The following is a 16,554-nucleotide window of genomic DNA, read 5'->3' as shown; positions in this document are numbered from 1 at the left end:
TTTGAACACTTTTTTAGATTTCTTTATTTAAAAACGGCATGGTGACACAGAAAAATAATAATACTTACTAGTGCTGATTTAAAATCTGAAAATTACAGAGATTTTTTAAGGTACCACAGGCATCACAATCCTGAAACTTTGAACATACAGGTATATATAATTTTTTACACATCAACTCTCAATTTTACACGTTTTTTGTATGGTCACATAATAACAAAAACATTTTAATGTTATTGGAATTTGTCAGGATAGATGCAGTTTTTGCTTTTGTGCAGTGCTTCGTCATCTTACATCCAGCTTTAATACATTACCATAACAAAATAAAAATCATACGTCTTAAATAACACTGCTCCTGCAATTTGCTCAGTGAATTTTAATCACAAAGTAAAACTGAGATTTATAAATATGACCACTTTGCAGGTGTCATATGTGCACTGTTAATCCTTCCTTTCAGACACATCAACAGCACAGCAATGCTACTGAGCTAACTAACTTTGCTGCAATGTCTGTGTGATTTAAGCTGCAGAATAATGGCATTATATGCACAGAGTGGGAATAACAACTGACAGTTGGCACCTGGAAATGCGCTGTAAATACTCTAAATGCACTATACACAATTCATATGGGTTTACATATGCTGATGCCACTGTCCCAGTCAGTATCTGTGCACTGAACAAAATGGCCGTGTTGTTTCAGTGTGCTCACAGGAAATACGGTGTAGTTGTTCGGGGTGGAATGACTCTCTCAGAGTCAGGCACTGCCCTGAAGAGCTTCGGCTCTCTCGTGTTAGCGTCTTTGAAGACCATGATGGAGGCGATGTTGCCACAGCGATAGCAGTAGTTGGGAGCCGACCACACCGTGACCAGCTTCTCGTCAAACATGAACTTGTAGCCTTCGTGGACGAGTTGATGCGCTCGGCAGATCAGCTTCAGGTTGTTGATGTGAACAAACTGCACGTTGTTTTGGCAGACAGAGAAACAAAGGAAAAATGTGTTATGTACGGTATGTTGTGTTCCCGTTATAGAAACAGGAACATTGCTGACTTGAATCTTTTAATGACTGGCTGCCACTTTTGGACGGTGGCCAGTTCGCACTGTCGCCGCACATCAAGAAGGTTCTGCTAAACCAAATATAAATCAAAACACAAAAATAAATGTGACATACCTCATTTGTGACCTTTGCACCAAAGAGCCATCCAGCTCCTCTGGGACTGATGGCCCATGTGTCCACATCCTCGGGGTCTGACCACACCAGATCACAAAACGCTCCTTTGTGGGGAATCTCCTGGTTCCGCTCGATGGTTCGAATCTGATCCAGGGTTTTGATGTCGGGGGAGAGGCCTCCGTGGACACACAGGATCTGCTCATCCATCAGCTGAAAGAAAAAAAAAGGGTTAGGACATCACACACGTTACACAACCTGCTGCATTCAAGGCCAACATCATCTTCTCAGCGACAACTAATATATGAACACTTTCAGGTGCATCTGATACTGTAGGCAGTAAGTGAGGGTGGGAGTCAAAATTACATAAAAAATACAGCATGCCATGCAGAAATGAACTGGAAATATAATACTTTTTTTTTCTTATATCAATTAATTAACCAATCATACTCCAATACTTACAGCTGCAACTGTCAACATATCAAACACTTTGGTGCAGTAACGCCACGCATTTGCGTTCCCATATTTGGTCTGACACTCATCTGTAAGACAAAAAAAAAGCCTCACTTATTTCAACTGCGAGTGCATAACAGTGATGATGAAGTCAGATCAATATTCTCCATGAATCACGTCACCATAAAAGCCATAGACTTGGGTGATCTGTCTGCTCTCATGGTTTCCACGGAGAAGAGTGATGCGGTCGGGCCATTTGGCTTTCAGCACCAGAAGGTAGGTGAACGTCTCCAGACTGTAGTATCCCCGGTCAACAAAGTCACCCTACAGAGGACAGAAGAGCATCACCAAAACTGCACCACAGAGCAGTTAAAAACAACCCCATTAAAAGTAACTTAAATATACAAACCATAAATATGTAATTTGTGTCTGGAACCTGGCCCCCAGTTCGGAAGAGTTCACAAAGATCATAAAACTAAGACACAAAGACATAAACATCAGATCTTATTAACTGTGTAAACTGTCACATTAAAGGCATTGCTTTGCAAAAACAAGATGTTTCCTCCACTTTTTTCAATTCAATTCAACTTTTATTTCGCACAACACTTTATTTCAGACACAGAAGCGGTCCAAAGAACAATTAAAAAAAACACACACACACACACACACACACACACACACACACACAATAAAAAATAAAACTTTGTGTTTGAGACATGATTTTTACCTGTCCATGTATGTCCCCGCACACTGTTACAGGAGTGGAGACAGGTTGAACGTTGGACTCCTCCAGCAGGAGATCACACACGTAGTCACATAACCTCTGTACAGATGCAAAATTAACACACAAACATAACTGATCAAGATTCAGCCATCATTTAGCAATAGCATTCAATGCTTTTTACATGTGGCAATTTTCACAACAGAGGAGCAGTATTCAGTGTTTCCCCCAAATCTTTCTCTTGCTGGGGAAAAGCTTCCGGAAAAATACTGAAATATGTTGGGAAATAATTGTGCAATGAAATATGATGGTGGCTAGTCTGAACTGAACCATGTGGATTTACATACTCTGTTGCCCATGAAGTTGGAATAATTTTGATTTTTAATTTTGTTTTCAGACACATTCCTCTTTTTATTCCTATTGTAAAGGTTAATTGTGGTTTAATTTTCACAGTGATAGGTTTGGAAGAGATTAATCAATAAAGTTTCGAGGAAAAAATACACTTTATCTATGAAGAATAAATCACATTGTCACAATAATTTCATGAGAAGAGGTATAAAATATATATATAACAATGCATAACCCAGTGTAATACTGATAAAGGTAACACTTTATTTTAAGGGGTCCTTGTTCCTGTGTATCTACCTAATTAATTACAGTGTAATTACCTATGTAACCGTATGTAATAACATGTACTTACATTGTAAATACATAGTGTATTTTGGTGTACTTACAGGTCCTTGTTACACTAGTAATAAGAAATGCCAAAGTGGCCTCTCTCTTTGCACAAGCATTTCTTATTACAAGTGTAACAAGGACCTGTAAGTACACCAAAATACACTATGTATTTACAATGTAAGTACATGTTATTACATACGGTTACATAGGTAATTACACTGTAATTAATTAGGTAGATACACAGGAACAAGGACCCCTTAAAATAAAGTGTTACCCTGATAAACATACTAGACATTGTCATTTTCCCTCACTGCCATTAATTGCTATTTTGGGGGCAGTTAGGGTTAGAAACTTTATGTTGTGATCTTTTTTTGGTTGCAAGGGTCAGGTTAGGGGGTTAGGGTTGCAAATTGGTTAGTGGTTCATGCTGACTCTACCAGACTGTCTGAGTCTGTGCCTTAACTTAAAGCTGACTGTAGTCACAGTACAGCAGACAGTGTGGCTGGGATCGTTTTCATCTACTCTGTGTGTGTGTGTGTGTGTGTGTGTGTGTGTGTGTGTGTGTGTGTGTGTGTGTGTGTGTGTGTGTGTGTCATCGTGGCAAAATGTGATACTAGAGACAACTAGCAGGAAGTACCACAGTGGTGTTTTAGGACTTTGGCAGGTGTGTGTCAGCAGATTCTGTCACCATGACATCATTACACTTGTGACAGAAACTTTACAGCTGTATTAGTTGAGATATAAACACAGGTCCAGCCTGATGATGGGCGTGGTCCAGACCCACGCATGCAACAATACATACTCACAAAATATTGCAGTAATAACTACAGATTACTCTACACATCTACAGAGTATGGCGTTGATGTTGTTGTGGCTGGTGTGAACCATGGTGTGAACACATGACAGGATAGCGTCTAGTTAACAGGTAATTACAGTAAACACAGTGCGTATAGGCTACACTCGTACTTAACACAACACAGTCCGCATCGACAAAACAAGCGAACGTCAACATGCGTACTGACAAGAGTAATCACATATCCACTGTTCAGCACAACGATAAAAAATGATTATCCCTGCACAGAGGAAAGTGCGTTATCTCACAATCTACAGATCAGTATCTTTGGGGTGCGACGTGCCATCAGGAAGTAAATGTGACTTTGTTGATATTGATAAACAGCCTTGTATCTCCATAGACACTGGCGTTAGATGACATTATCAGACAGCACCAATAATATCAGCTGCTGTCAACTAATAAATACCATGACAGTCAACAACATCAGCTGATCAGGATGGATTAGTTAATTCAGACCCAGGCAAGGCAGAGCAGCTCATCCTGACTCTTGCATCACTAACATTAGAAAAGTTTGGACTTGCATAAACCCTGCGATTAATTAAACTGGTTTGGAGAGATGTTATTAGCAGACTAGCTAGCTGAAACAGACGTTACCTGAAGCTAACGTTAGCTGGTTGCGCTGTTACAACGTAAGACAGCAGTGAGCTAATGTTGCTCGTTCAAGATATCCACACGCCTTAATCAATTTAAAATAATTCTCAAAGGTCACGTTTACCTTGAGGTCATTTTCTGGAAGGTATTTACACTGTTTTGCAATCTCTGCATATTTATCCAGGTCTAGAGGCGCCATTGTACTAACTGAATTGTCATGCGCATTCGGGTACGCATGACGTATGACGTATTTTTGTAGTTCAACCGTTCAACACAGGGATTGTGACAGCAAACGTGATATGTGACAAAATGTTGTGATGTTTGTGTTGGGCAAGATGATATTGACAAATGCACAACGCTTTAAGGCTATCCAAGCCCAAATCCATTCGCTATAAATGAAGCTACTGTCAATTTACGAAAGGACTACACAACGGTCGCGTGACTTAAACGTCACCATCATTGAGCGTCCAACTTGTAAATTAATTTAGAGCACGAAGCACTAATACAAAGGCCTTTCCTATTAAAACGTTACCAATACTTCATAAGCGCAAGGTATAAACACTAACGAGTCTGTGTAAATGAGGCTAATGTGTCGATTGAGGAAGCATGTCTTGTTGGGCGTGATGACGTCTTACGTCCGCGACAATTTCTGTAGTCCTATTTTTGACATGAGCTTGGTATTTTATCGCGGATTAAAGCAGAAAACGCATTGGGCTAGTGTTAGCCTCAGAATTTATTCCAGGTGTTTTTCCACAGCTGTCAGCCACGGGACAAATGCAACGGATGTGCGAAAAAAAAGGCAATTTATTTTTTCTTTGATATTTGTTTGCGGTTGGCAAACAACGATTTAGAGCGCTACCGCCACCGTCTGGTATGGAGGAAAAGAAACCCTCGTATTTTCCATAGACTGTGGTATTTTCCCAACCATTGAAAAATTATAACCAAGGACAAATGGTTCATAACTACATCTCCTGAAGACACTTATGTTATGTTGTAGCATGTGGATATTTTTTAGTGCATATGTGTGTTTGTCTGAATTTGTGTGCGTTTTGTCTATTTGCAAGTTTTTGTTTAAGTCACAGGATGTTAAAGCTAGGATACTGTATAAAAGAGCAAGAACTTCACTAGTTTCTTTCTACTTAGACTTTACTCAAGTTTCTTAATTGGAAGATGAAGTTACACTTCATTTTTGTAGATATACATCAACAATTCTGGCTTATTTGAGTAAGATAATTAAGATGAAACATGTGACTTATTTATAAAACATCTGGCATCTTTGTTAAACATTTGACTTATTTGTAGCTGTACCTTGTTACTCTCTGGGTGACTGTAATTTGGAGGCACAGATAATGCAGGACTATTAAAGTTACATCTTTTCTTATCCTGTTCAACATCAAACAAGAAGAATATAACACATTCACATTATGAGAGGACTAAAAGAAACAAAATGAAGCCAAGTTGATTGACCTTTTGAAATATTAACAAAAGGGCAAAAAAAAAAAGAAACAATCAAATAAAAGATTATTGTAATGCAGCGGTTCCCACTCTTTTTCAACTCACAGGCCCACTTGACATCTCAAAAATGTTGGCCGCCCACATCTGAGCCCATAACAATATGGAAGCTAAGTACTGCCTTCTCAGACCACCGTTTACTCTAATGATACTGATCAAATATTCAGAACTGAACTGAAAGCACACTTTTTGATTCTGTTTGAACTTTCTGTCTTTTTTTTACTCTTTGATATTGGCTCAGTTTTGCTATGGATGCGCGTTAGTTAGCAATGTGCATTGAGGTATGCAGACCAAATTATGATTTAGTCCGATCAGCAACAACATAAATGTCCATTGTTTTATCAGGATGATAGGCTTTAAGACCAGTGAAAGGGGGTTTTCAGTGTTTTAGATATTTTTATTACATTAAATGTTTTGAGACATTTCAAGACACTCTTATGGGTGTGAAATTATGCATAGAAATATGACAATAATTATTTGATAAAACTTACTGTCACACCGTTCAGCACTTGGGTCATGGAAACCAAATTCCCACCTAGGGGAAAGATGTCACAAACTCTCAATGTAATAAAAGAGGTTAGTCCCCTCCAAAGATTCCTGGAAAATATGCAGCCTTAAATGAATATGCAACACTTTCTCTTTTTTATTTATATTCTGATAGCCTATTTTATATTCTGTTTTTTAAATTGAAGCCTTCATGGTAATTTATGTATTTGAGGTAGGGCAATTCTTTTCTGTCATTTGGTGGGTGTGTCAGAGGGTGTTGCCCAATCAGCAGACATGTATAAACCAAACCACCATATTAAAAAGGCAGTGCGCTTGCGTAACAGATCAGGTTGCTCAATGCACCACATCCATCTAAAATAAACCTTTTTCCACGTTTTTATCTTGGCTGAACGAACCCCTGGTGTCACTACATCACACCATCTAACTCCATACACACAGTGTAGGACTGTATAAACGGTTTTAATAAGCCGCACGGTTTATGAATGGAACCGGTCGTCTGTTTTGGTGAATTTCAGAGCAACGTCTTATAATTTACGACACTTTTTGTGTGTCTGAAAGGGGGCGTCGCCGCCTCCCAATAACCAGCCAATGAGCGAGCGCCTCGGGGGAACGTTCCTGATTTCCCATTGGCTGGCGCTTACGTCAATCTCGGGGCGGGCTGATTGGTAGGTTGCAGAGCAGGTGAAATGTTGACTGTGGTTCATAGGGCAACAAACAGCAGCGTACGCCGCCTGGGGACATCAATGGTGGAGTACGCATCCATTCAGGGAAAGGTCTGAGAGAGACCATTACTGGGGCTTATACATGGAGAGCTGAAAGTGAATATGAGGTTAACGTCCTTAATGATGTACATATCTCCGGTCCTCATATTTATTTTGTATGTATATGTTGGATTTTCTGAAGCTGCACCTCGCATCAGCTCCTACGATGCGTCGCCAATCTCCAGGAAGCCCGGCTCAGCCTCCGACACCTGGGGGATCTTCCACACCGACTTGCCTCGTTCTTCACCGGAGAGGAGGTTCGCTCCCGGGCCTTTAACCGGACTCACACCGTGGCCTGCCATTGTTTCTGCCGGCCCGGCCGCCACCACCACAAGCCCCGTCTCTAAAACTGCGACCACCTTTCAGCCTCCCACTACGGACCCGACCACCACCATCATCACCACCACCACCACCACTACCACCACCCCCGCAGCCGCTGCTGTCGATACTGGAATAATTACAGCCACCAAGGAACAAATAACAGGACCGATCTTTAAATTAACCGGTGCACGCAAAAGATCCACCGATGCACAAACGTCCCTGTTTGCTCCGGAGAAAATGCTGCAGACCATGGTGTCCATGGTTTCCCAGCGCTCTACAAACGATGCCTGGGCTGCAGATAATATCGGCACATCTGTTACCTCAATAGAAAATAGTCAAGGTGAGTCCCCTAGAATAAAAAAAAAAACACACACACACACACCAACACCATTCATTCATCCATCCATCCATCCATCCATCCATGTTGAAGATGCTCTGCAATCTGAAACATTAGGGGTAGGGGTGGTGGGACTCTGGGGGGGCTGCATGTTGTGTGTGTGAATGTGTGTTTTGTTTTTTCTCAGCACATTCATGTTCAGAAAACGATCAGAGAGAAAGAAAAACGAAGACATCCACGTCTAACAGGCTGCTGGATGGTCGCACTGTGTTTTTGACGCAGACTGCAACAATGGGCAGACCCCTTAGGTTGCATGGTGTAGGCTACCCCCTCCTCACATCACCGGGAAAGCACCAAAGCACAATCTTCTATACAAAAAAAACAAACATACATGATTCCTGAACAATATGTCCAGTGTGGGTGTTATTGTGTGTGTGTGTGTGTGTGTGTGTGTGTGTGTGTGTGGCCTGTATCATGCTCCGTTGGGCTTTTTATTCTAGGGTGAGTGTGCCTCACATCAGAGGAGGGGGGGCTCTGAGAGGGTGTAAGGTTGATGCTGCTGCTGCTGCTGCTGTTGTTCAGTGAATTCATCATTAAATCCAGCCCGTCAGTATCCACAAGGATCCATGATGCTGGTGTGTATGTGTGTGTCACATCAGACGTGTGGTGGTGTGTGTGTGTAGTGTAGTGTTGGTAGGAAAAATTGCTAAGGAGCACAGTGAGGAGCTGCTCCATCCTCTCTATTGTTGTTTGCATGGCATTAACAGAACAAGGCCATCCAACCAAAATGGCCAGGCAGTGCTAAGCCATGAATGAGCAATGACAGCGGAGCCCCTCCTCTCACACCTCACTGATCCCAGCATCCATGTGGATGTGTTGTTCTACAGCCAGAGGCTCAGGGATCCTGTCCAAAATGGTTCTTTAATGGTCATGAGAGCAGGTGTGTGTGTGTGGTTGTGTTAGCAGATTCATCATGCTAAAGTAGAGAGTATGAAGAAGTAAAAATGGCTTCACATATTGTTTGTCTGTTTAAAAAAAAAACACCTTATTTTTCTTCCCACACCCCCAAAACCAGAACCTCGATATCTGGTCTGTTTTACTTCATATTCTGGCTGGTACTGGCTCCTCACATCAAGGTCCAGTCCAGTCATGCTTTTTTTTTATTGACCCTTTGTTCTCCACATCGTCAGTGACCCCACTGTTACGCATTAATCTGAGTGGAGGATTAGAAAAAGATGATCAAAACGGCTGTTTTTTTTTTTTTTTAACATGTTATGGGCATAAGCGGCTGATTCTGGTGTTGCCATGTTCTGGGATTTGATTGAAAGATGGCTGTGGAAGAAAGAAGCAAGCCCCTGGTTTGATTGATTGGTCGGTCAGATGTAGACTCGTTGATCAAACCCTGACCCTGATGGTCAGTGGCCAACCTTTCATTATACATAGAGTTTTTATTGTCAGTTGATTTGTTTGTATTTTTTGAATATAGTGATAAAAACAGCACATGACAACACACATCGTCCCCTTAATTTCTGTTTTTTGTGGCAATAAGAGTTTTTTAAACTGACTGTTTGTTTGTTGATGTCGTCCTCTCATTTGTTACTGATGGCAGTACATTTTCACATGTAGTTTGGAAGATCAATGTTGTCCGTGATCTCCTATAGTAGGCTATTCCTTTTATTTTATCAGGGATTGTACATTTTAAAAGAAGCAACTAAACATCTGAAAAGTGATTGTCTATTAACAATAAGAGTAATTAATTATTAACTACGACTTTTGATATCTACTTAATTGACAGAGAGCTGTGTTGTTGTCAATGGTTCAGTTATTAATCCTTAATTAACTGTCCACCAGGTTTGGCTTGAACGACCTTTACCATTTTTTTTTGTATTTCTTGTCTAGTATTTTCTGACCTGTTAATCTAATTGAATGGTTAAGACCCACTTTTTCAGGGTTTACATTAATTTTTCCAAATAGAGCTTTTACAATAGAGCATGAAGATCTGGGTAAACAAATCTCCAGGTAACTTTCTTTTTATTTTAGCCTATAGGCCTATTCCAAGATCTTTTGTATACCGTGTTTGGCAGGAATGTGACACGTTCTTTGGATCAAAATATCACATTTCTTATTGTGTTGTTATAAATCAGATGTTAGGGGGAATGTTAAATATTATATTTTCGGAAATATGTCTGTGGGTTTTACTCTTCTTCTCCGTCTGCAGTGTGTAGGCTACTAACAGCTGCACTACCACTGTGAGGAAAAGGCAGGGCGAGCAGGGACACCGGTGTCGGTCTGATCCTTGCAGTGTGAAGCTTGATTAGTATTTGGGAAAAGCCTCACGCAGCTTCTTATTCTGACGTGAGAGACGGATGTTTTTTTTCCACAGCCAGAGGTTTCATGTTCTGCTGCGTTGGACTCTTTGTGGGATCAGTGCCTCAGGTTCTGTATAATCCAGCAGGTCGAGGATAATCCCGATGTTCCGGCTCATCTCGGCGGCTCATGAGTCCAGTTTGAGTCTCATTAATAATCTCACTTAAACCTTTTCTTAATCGTCTGGCGATGATTAGCGGCATTAGCTTAGCATGCTAGTTCTTGGGTTCAGCCAACAAACCCAAAGTTTCCTCAAGAGTTTTACTGCAACTGTCACTTTTCAGTATTTCTGATAATGTTAAGGACTTAAAACAGCCAAACTATTAAATGTCTTATATTTTCCTCCTCTCCTTGAAGTGCAGGCAGATACATCTGTAGTTTTAAGAACCAAATACCATCTCAGTGTAGTTTTACGTCTCCTCTCTGGAGCTCGAATAACAGGTCAGTGAACCAATTGATTGGTTGACTGTTTTCTGGGTGATCCATCTGAGTCCACTGACTGCTTTGTTGTGACATCACAAAGTCACAGGAGTCCTGACGGCCTAAGACGGCTGGTCTTAAATCTCAGTTTCTGGAAACAGACTGAGTGCGTTTCTCTGTGGACTGTGGCTTTGATATTTTCACGGTATTAGAAACTAGAACTGCTTTATAATCAAACTGCACATGAGCCTTTTAATAAACCATTCTATGTTCGTACCTGATGACTAATAAGTGTGTGATGATCTGCAGTTGCTCTTTTGATGTTCAGACGATGTTCACAGTAGATCTGCACCCTGTCCAGACACGTAGGCTACTTTTTAGCGAAAATATATTGGAAAACTTGCGACAAAATAATATGAATGATATTGCCATTATTTTCGGCAGTTATTATGATTACAGAATGATCACAAATTATCAATGAGAATGATTGTTCTTTTACTTTCACTGAAAAGAAAAATTTCAATAATGATTTATGTTTTGATTTTTTCTTTGTTAGGTTGTGTACCAAAAAAATGTGTTTCCTTTATGTCTGGAGAATATGAATTGTAGCCATGCGTCTCTCTAGCTGCAACACTTTTTGGCGCTGACAGTATTTAACAGTGTTGTGACAAATTTGGCTTCATAAAAACTGCTGTATTGCATTATAAATCGCAGCTTCTGTGATTTGGATATTGCAGTTCACACATTATTTTGAATTTCATGAGGCCTCAATTAATTGTGCAGCTCTACTGAGAGGAAATTGTGTATTTTATTTATCAATTAGGTTAAAAATGAATCTGCAGTTGCTCTGATAATTGATTAATCATCAAAATATTTTTTACTTCTGGAACAAAATGTCAAACAGTCACCGTCAGCAGCTTCCACGTTTCTTTGTCTCATGTGACGGTGATGTTGAATACGTTTGGCGTTGTGGTCGTCAATGGGATAAGACATTACCTCGTTGTGTATGAACATTTTCTCACATTTAATTAATTACATGATGGATTGATCATGAAAATAACAGTGTGAGTTTACAGCCCGACTTTCAGTCTTTGTGTCAGTACTGTTGTAGATGAACTGAGCTGAAATGGCCGCGTGTAAATCAGTAGAATCAGTCAGTGTTGTTTACCATTTACAGTTAATCTCTAAAAATCCAAATGAAATGTGCTCCTTACGTAAGATCGGACATGAAATCTTTACCTCCTCGGCACCCCTCACTGTTTTACAGACCGACCACACGTGATACCATCATTACCAACAAAGGCGTCGCCTACGTTTACACCTCGCTCTGCTATCAGCATACATTCCCTGGCAGAGCAGGCGCCTGCAGACAGATACAGTATGAGGCGTGCCCATCCTCATATCTCACGGGCTGAAACACATAATGTGCCTTGACGGTTTAACCTAAACTGAAAGTAGAGTAATTATGCCCCCCTGCAGGAAGGGAAGGCTCGAGTGTGTTTTTTTTATTTGTTTTTTTTCCAGACAAGGCGAGTAGTGACCTGAGCATGGAAAGAGTTTTGGAGACGAGACTCGTCTGAACAACCTGCCAGTGCCGGTGTGTGAATACCAGCCATGCTGTCACACCACTTTACAGCGGGCAGGATAGATCGGAGCGAGGTGAACTCTGCCTCCGTTTCACACAGGTCCGGACCAATCTAGATCAAACCTGGTGTGAGGCTCCACTGGGGGGCCCCTAACCCACACCTAAACCCCGGTTTTAAGAATGAACTGCAGTGTATGTGTGTGAGTGAGTGGGTGTCGGGACACATCGAGGCGTGATCTGGAGCGACACTTGTTTAGTGGACGTCAGTGGAGTGGTAAAGGATCTGACAGTATTCTCCACAGCCTTGCATAACTACAGGGCTTTCTTAGTTACATAAAGGTCCAAGCAACAGTGGAGGAGCAGCATAATCTGAGTGGGACGCCAAGGCAGGAATACATTACAGTTCACCTGTCCTCTCCTTTATCTGCGTGTCTGTGTGCGTTGTGTGTGTGAGTGTACATACCGTAGGTGAGAGATGCTTTAGTTTTGATCTCCCATCTCATATCTGTCTGTTTTCTTTGTCTGGCTGCTGAGCTCAGAGTGGAGACAAGCAGTCAGGCCCCCAGTCATCACCCGCCACACCTAACCTGAGATCAAATGAATAATAGATTGCCACTCTGTGCTCTGCGGGGTCAACCTCATGCCTGTCATTACACATTCTCTGCTTTTCTTCAAATGGTGTCAATTTAAAACATGAAATCTTTTCATCTGAAACGCACCTTTGTTGATTACAAGGAATTTTGTTTATGCACAATATGAGGGGGATTTTTAAAAGGCGGCTTGTTCTAAGCTCTTGGATCAGTGGAGAAATCTGGACGAGGAAAGTGTTTCAGCAGCCCTCTGGCTCCTTTTGCTGTGCAGCTCCCAGAGGTAAAAAACAAGACGACTGCGAGTGGACAAGGAAAGCTTTAAGTGAGTGATAGTGGAGCGCTGGTCGTACAGGACGGCTCCCAGTGTCACTGTTTGCTGGTACAGTCGCGTTAGCCCTGCAAAAAGCTCCAGCTGCAGTCCTTTGGCGCCAGAGCTGCAGGCTGTAGTCTGGTAGTTCAATGTTTTATTGATGGCATACCACCTCAATACTGACTTCAACACATCACTGTTTCATACTGTGGCATATCAAAGGTGAAGGTGCGCTTTTACCAACCAAGGCAGCAGGAGACACAGACACCACAACACACAACCCAAATAAAAGGGGGAATTCCTCTCACATTGGTGCTAATGGGACTCCATAGTCTGACTGTTTGAATCTCTAATAGGACGTTATACTTTACTAGTCAGCTCTATTTGCTGGAGACCAATTTTGTTTTCTGTTACACAGTAAAAGCCCATGCAAAAAAAACATAAACAACGACACAAAGACTAAACAGGGTGGAAGCACAGTTGAGGCGAAGGCTCTCATCGCCATAGTGTTTACTGTGTAAAATTACCTGGTTTGATGCTGACTTCAGAGAAAGCGCTTCAAACCAGGTATTAGTGATTACATTGAGTTTCTCTGACTCATACAGACAAGACAAGAAAAGAAAATATGTTTGTCGACTGTAGTGACTGTTTTTATCCAAATAGCAAGTCATGCTCAAACAGTGTTTTTATTCCCAGTGAATGAAGCTGCAGATATGCCACAGAGGTCACATTCTCCAGATGTGAAGTAACATGTTTATTTGGTAGAAGAACCAACAGAAACCATATCATCATTATTTCAATGTATTTCTTTTCATGAATCATCATATATTGTGTTTCAGAGTTATTTGTTGCTTTCTGAGGTTTAATGTACCATAAGTAAAGCTGTGAGATGAGGTTCGGACTCTGCAGCAAGCTGGAAAAATAAATGATGGAAAAGCATATGGAAGGAAATATGATATTCAGTATTATCAAATAGTGCTCCAAGTACATTTGGCTGCATAAAGCTGCAACTGATAATTATTTTCATTATAAATGAATCTATGTGTTTATTGATGCATTTTGTACCCAGTAAAACTTGTGTTGTCCGTTAACAATCATAGCCTATATTTCAGAGAAGAAGCTAAAGCCATTTGTCAAGTTTACTGTCTGTCATTTCGTAGTATTTTCTTTTCTTGGTCTAAAATGGAGGAGCATAAGATAATGTAATATTCATACATGTTTAGCTGTGTCACTGTCAGTACAGCTCATGCAGTTATTTCCCATCTCTCCCTCCCTCTCAGAGAGCCTCTGTAACTGCAGCACTGGTGGTGAGGGGATCCTGGATCCGGACGAGTGTGACCACGGCACCGGTCAGTGCTCGTGTCTGTCAGGTTACAGCGGTATACAGTGCGAGGACTGCGAGGAAGGATACTTCACCAACGGCACCAGCGGCTGCCTGCCCTGCGCCTGCGACTCCTTCGGTGCAGTGAACCCCCTCTGTGACAGGTGAGGATGCTCCCCCTGCTTCCCCTCCCTCTGGCTGCCATGTTGAAGGGAGGTGAACGTTTGTTGTCTCTGTGTTTCACTGGGAAGTGACTGTCTCAACGTCAATTAACCAGATTTGCATTGTAACAGCTGTCCACTCATTGTATTGGTTGCATGGCTGCATAGTAACTGTGCATCACCTTCCCAGCACCACTGGGAGACCAGCTGGGGGACGTTTAGCAGCCAGACATTTTTCAGAGGAGATGGTGGAGACCAAAAACAGAGCTGAAAAGAGAGGGAATATTCTTTAGATGGCCATAAACAAATGGACGATAATGCTAATAATATGCTAATAATAACAATATGCTTGATATTGTGTTTTTCTGCTGGTGCAATGTAGCTTTAATGAGGAACTATGCAAGATTTCCTTGCTTCATTTTGACCTTAATTAAACAGCTTCGGACTAATTGTGATGGTTAAATAAATGACTTGTAACTTGTTATGAGAGAGAATGGAGACTCTCTGCCTTCCACGTAGCGTCTCTTTGCCGAAAACCAACAGCGCCTCTGACCCGGTGTCCCAGCTCTCGTCGATAAATAACGTTATCCACCGCTCCATGGATTGATTTCTCAGAGGCTTTGTTGAAAACAAATGCACATGGCCAGGAGGAGGGTTAGTAAAACAGCATGACGCGACCAAACTGGCATAGTTCCTCTTTAAGATTGAGTTTTATTTTTTGTGGATCTGCATCGGAACCTGATAAAACCTGATCACTGGCCCAAAGTCTGTGTCTCCATAGGATCTGGGTGAAGTCATGGAAGAAATGAGACAGATGGGTTTTAAAAAAAAAGAAATCTATTAATTTTCTACCTTATTGGGACATAATAGTTGCTATTGGATATTACTCAATCGTGCTGTTTGCACTCAGCCAAAGCTGCAAGAGCCAATGTCTTCCATTCAGATTGCTCAGAAGCGATGAGATGAGATGAGGATAACCAGGCTGTTAGGCAGACATCCTGTGATCTATTGCAGCGAGTGTGTAATTGTCTCAACCTTAAATATGAGATGAACTCCACTCATCTCATATTCAGGCAGTGTCCTCTTCTCTCTGCAGAGCTCATGTTCATTCATGTTCAGGCACCGTGCCTCAGTGGGAAACCCCCTCCTCTCTTATCTAGCCTGGTTGTATGCATTGTGTCAACATGACAGAGATGGACGTGGCCTTTGGAACATGTGTGACGTATTCACAAGAAAACACCACAGGTTTCCAGGATTATTGCTCAGGTACAGACTCTGGTCCAGACTGTTCTTACTGAAAGCCAAAAAAAACAAACATAACAGCTCAGAACTGACATTAGGATTCACCACAAGTCACCAGAGCTGTGACTGGGACCAGAAGCTGCGTGTGAGGAGCGCAGTAAAAATAGCATCCATACTTTCTGCCTGTGAACATGAAGAGGAATGCTGCTGCTTTTCAAAAGCCCTGAGCCTGTGTCCACAGCGTGTGGAGGATTTGTGTTGTCATGCTCTGAAAAGTACGTCACAGCAAAGGGCTTACGTAAGAGAGCAAATCCTAATGGGCGCACGCAGTCCTTCGATGAAAAACGCAGGATGTCAGCTTGATGTTTATTGAGGCTGAACTCCTGAACTGCTGCGTCTACGGCTCAACAGGATGTAGGTGAAGGTGCAGGGGGGAGAGGGGTGGTGGTGGGGGGTGATGGGGGCGGCTTTCACACAGTAACACACACCTGACACAGTCCTTCTCAGACAGTCTGAGCCTGACTGCTGCTAACCCAGTTAGCCTAGCCCCCCTGAAGGAGCTTATCGCTGTAAGCCAGCCTGCTGCTTTAGGTATCTTTCCCCCCATTAAGTAATGAGTCAAGACAGAGACAGTTGGTGCTTTACTTGGCTCTGCTGTTACAG

The 16,554-nt window shown here is 41.8% G+C and overlaps 2 protein-coding genes across 2 annotated transcripts in view; one reads left to right on the top strand and one right to left on the bottom strand.

Annotated features, from left to right (window-relative positions):
- Nucleotides 1-233: 233 nt before the first annotated feature.
- Nucleotides 234-4,671, bottom strand: LOC146981265 (serine/threonine-protein phosphatase 6 catalytic subunit). Its single transcript, XM_085786318.1, has 7 exons — nucleotides 4,582-4,671; nucleotides 2,342-2,437; nucleotides 2,024-2,089; nucleotides 1,797-1,938; nucleotides 1,624-1,703; nucleotides 1,165-1,374; nucleotides 234-950 (listed from the first exon to the last, which is right to left on the bottom strand). Exons 1-7 carry the CDS (start codon nucleotides 4,654-4,656, stop codon nucleotides 702-704), a joined length of 918 nt encoding a protein of 305 aa, XP_085642444.1. The 5' UTR covers nucleotides 4,657-4,671; the 3' UTR covers nucleotides 234-701.
- A 2,474-nt stretch (nucleotides 4,672-7,145) lies between these two features.
- The window catches only part of LOC146981264 (multiple epidermal growth factor-like domains protein 9), a 36,844-nt gene continuing 27,435 nt past the window's right edge, over nucleotides 7,146-16,554 (top strand). The window contains exons 1-2 of the mRNA XM_085786317.1: nucleotides 7,146-7,898; nucleotides 14,448-14,652. Coding sequence (XP_085642443.1) covers nucleotides 7,301-7,898; nucleotides 14,448-14,652 — 803 coding nt within the window. The 5' untranslated portion in view covers nucleotides 7,146-7,300. The remainder of the gene's footprint in view (nucleotides 7,899-14,447; nucleotides 14,653-16,554) is intronic.

The sequence above is a fragment of the Trachurus japonicus genome, chromosome 9 (genome assembly GCF_045865225.1).
Source record: "Trachurus japonicus isolate A0001 chromosome 9, Traja_1.0".
Classification (NCBI taxonomy): domain Eukaryota; kingdom Metazoa; phylum Chordata; class Actinopteri; order Carangiformes; family Carangidae; genus Trachurus; species Trachurus japonicus.
Note: the sequence above shows the minus strand (reverse complement) of the source record. Positions and strands in the feature narration are given on the sequence as shown.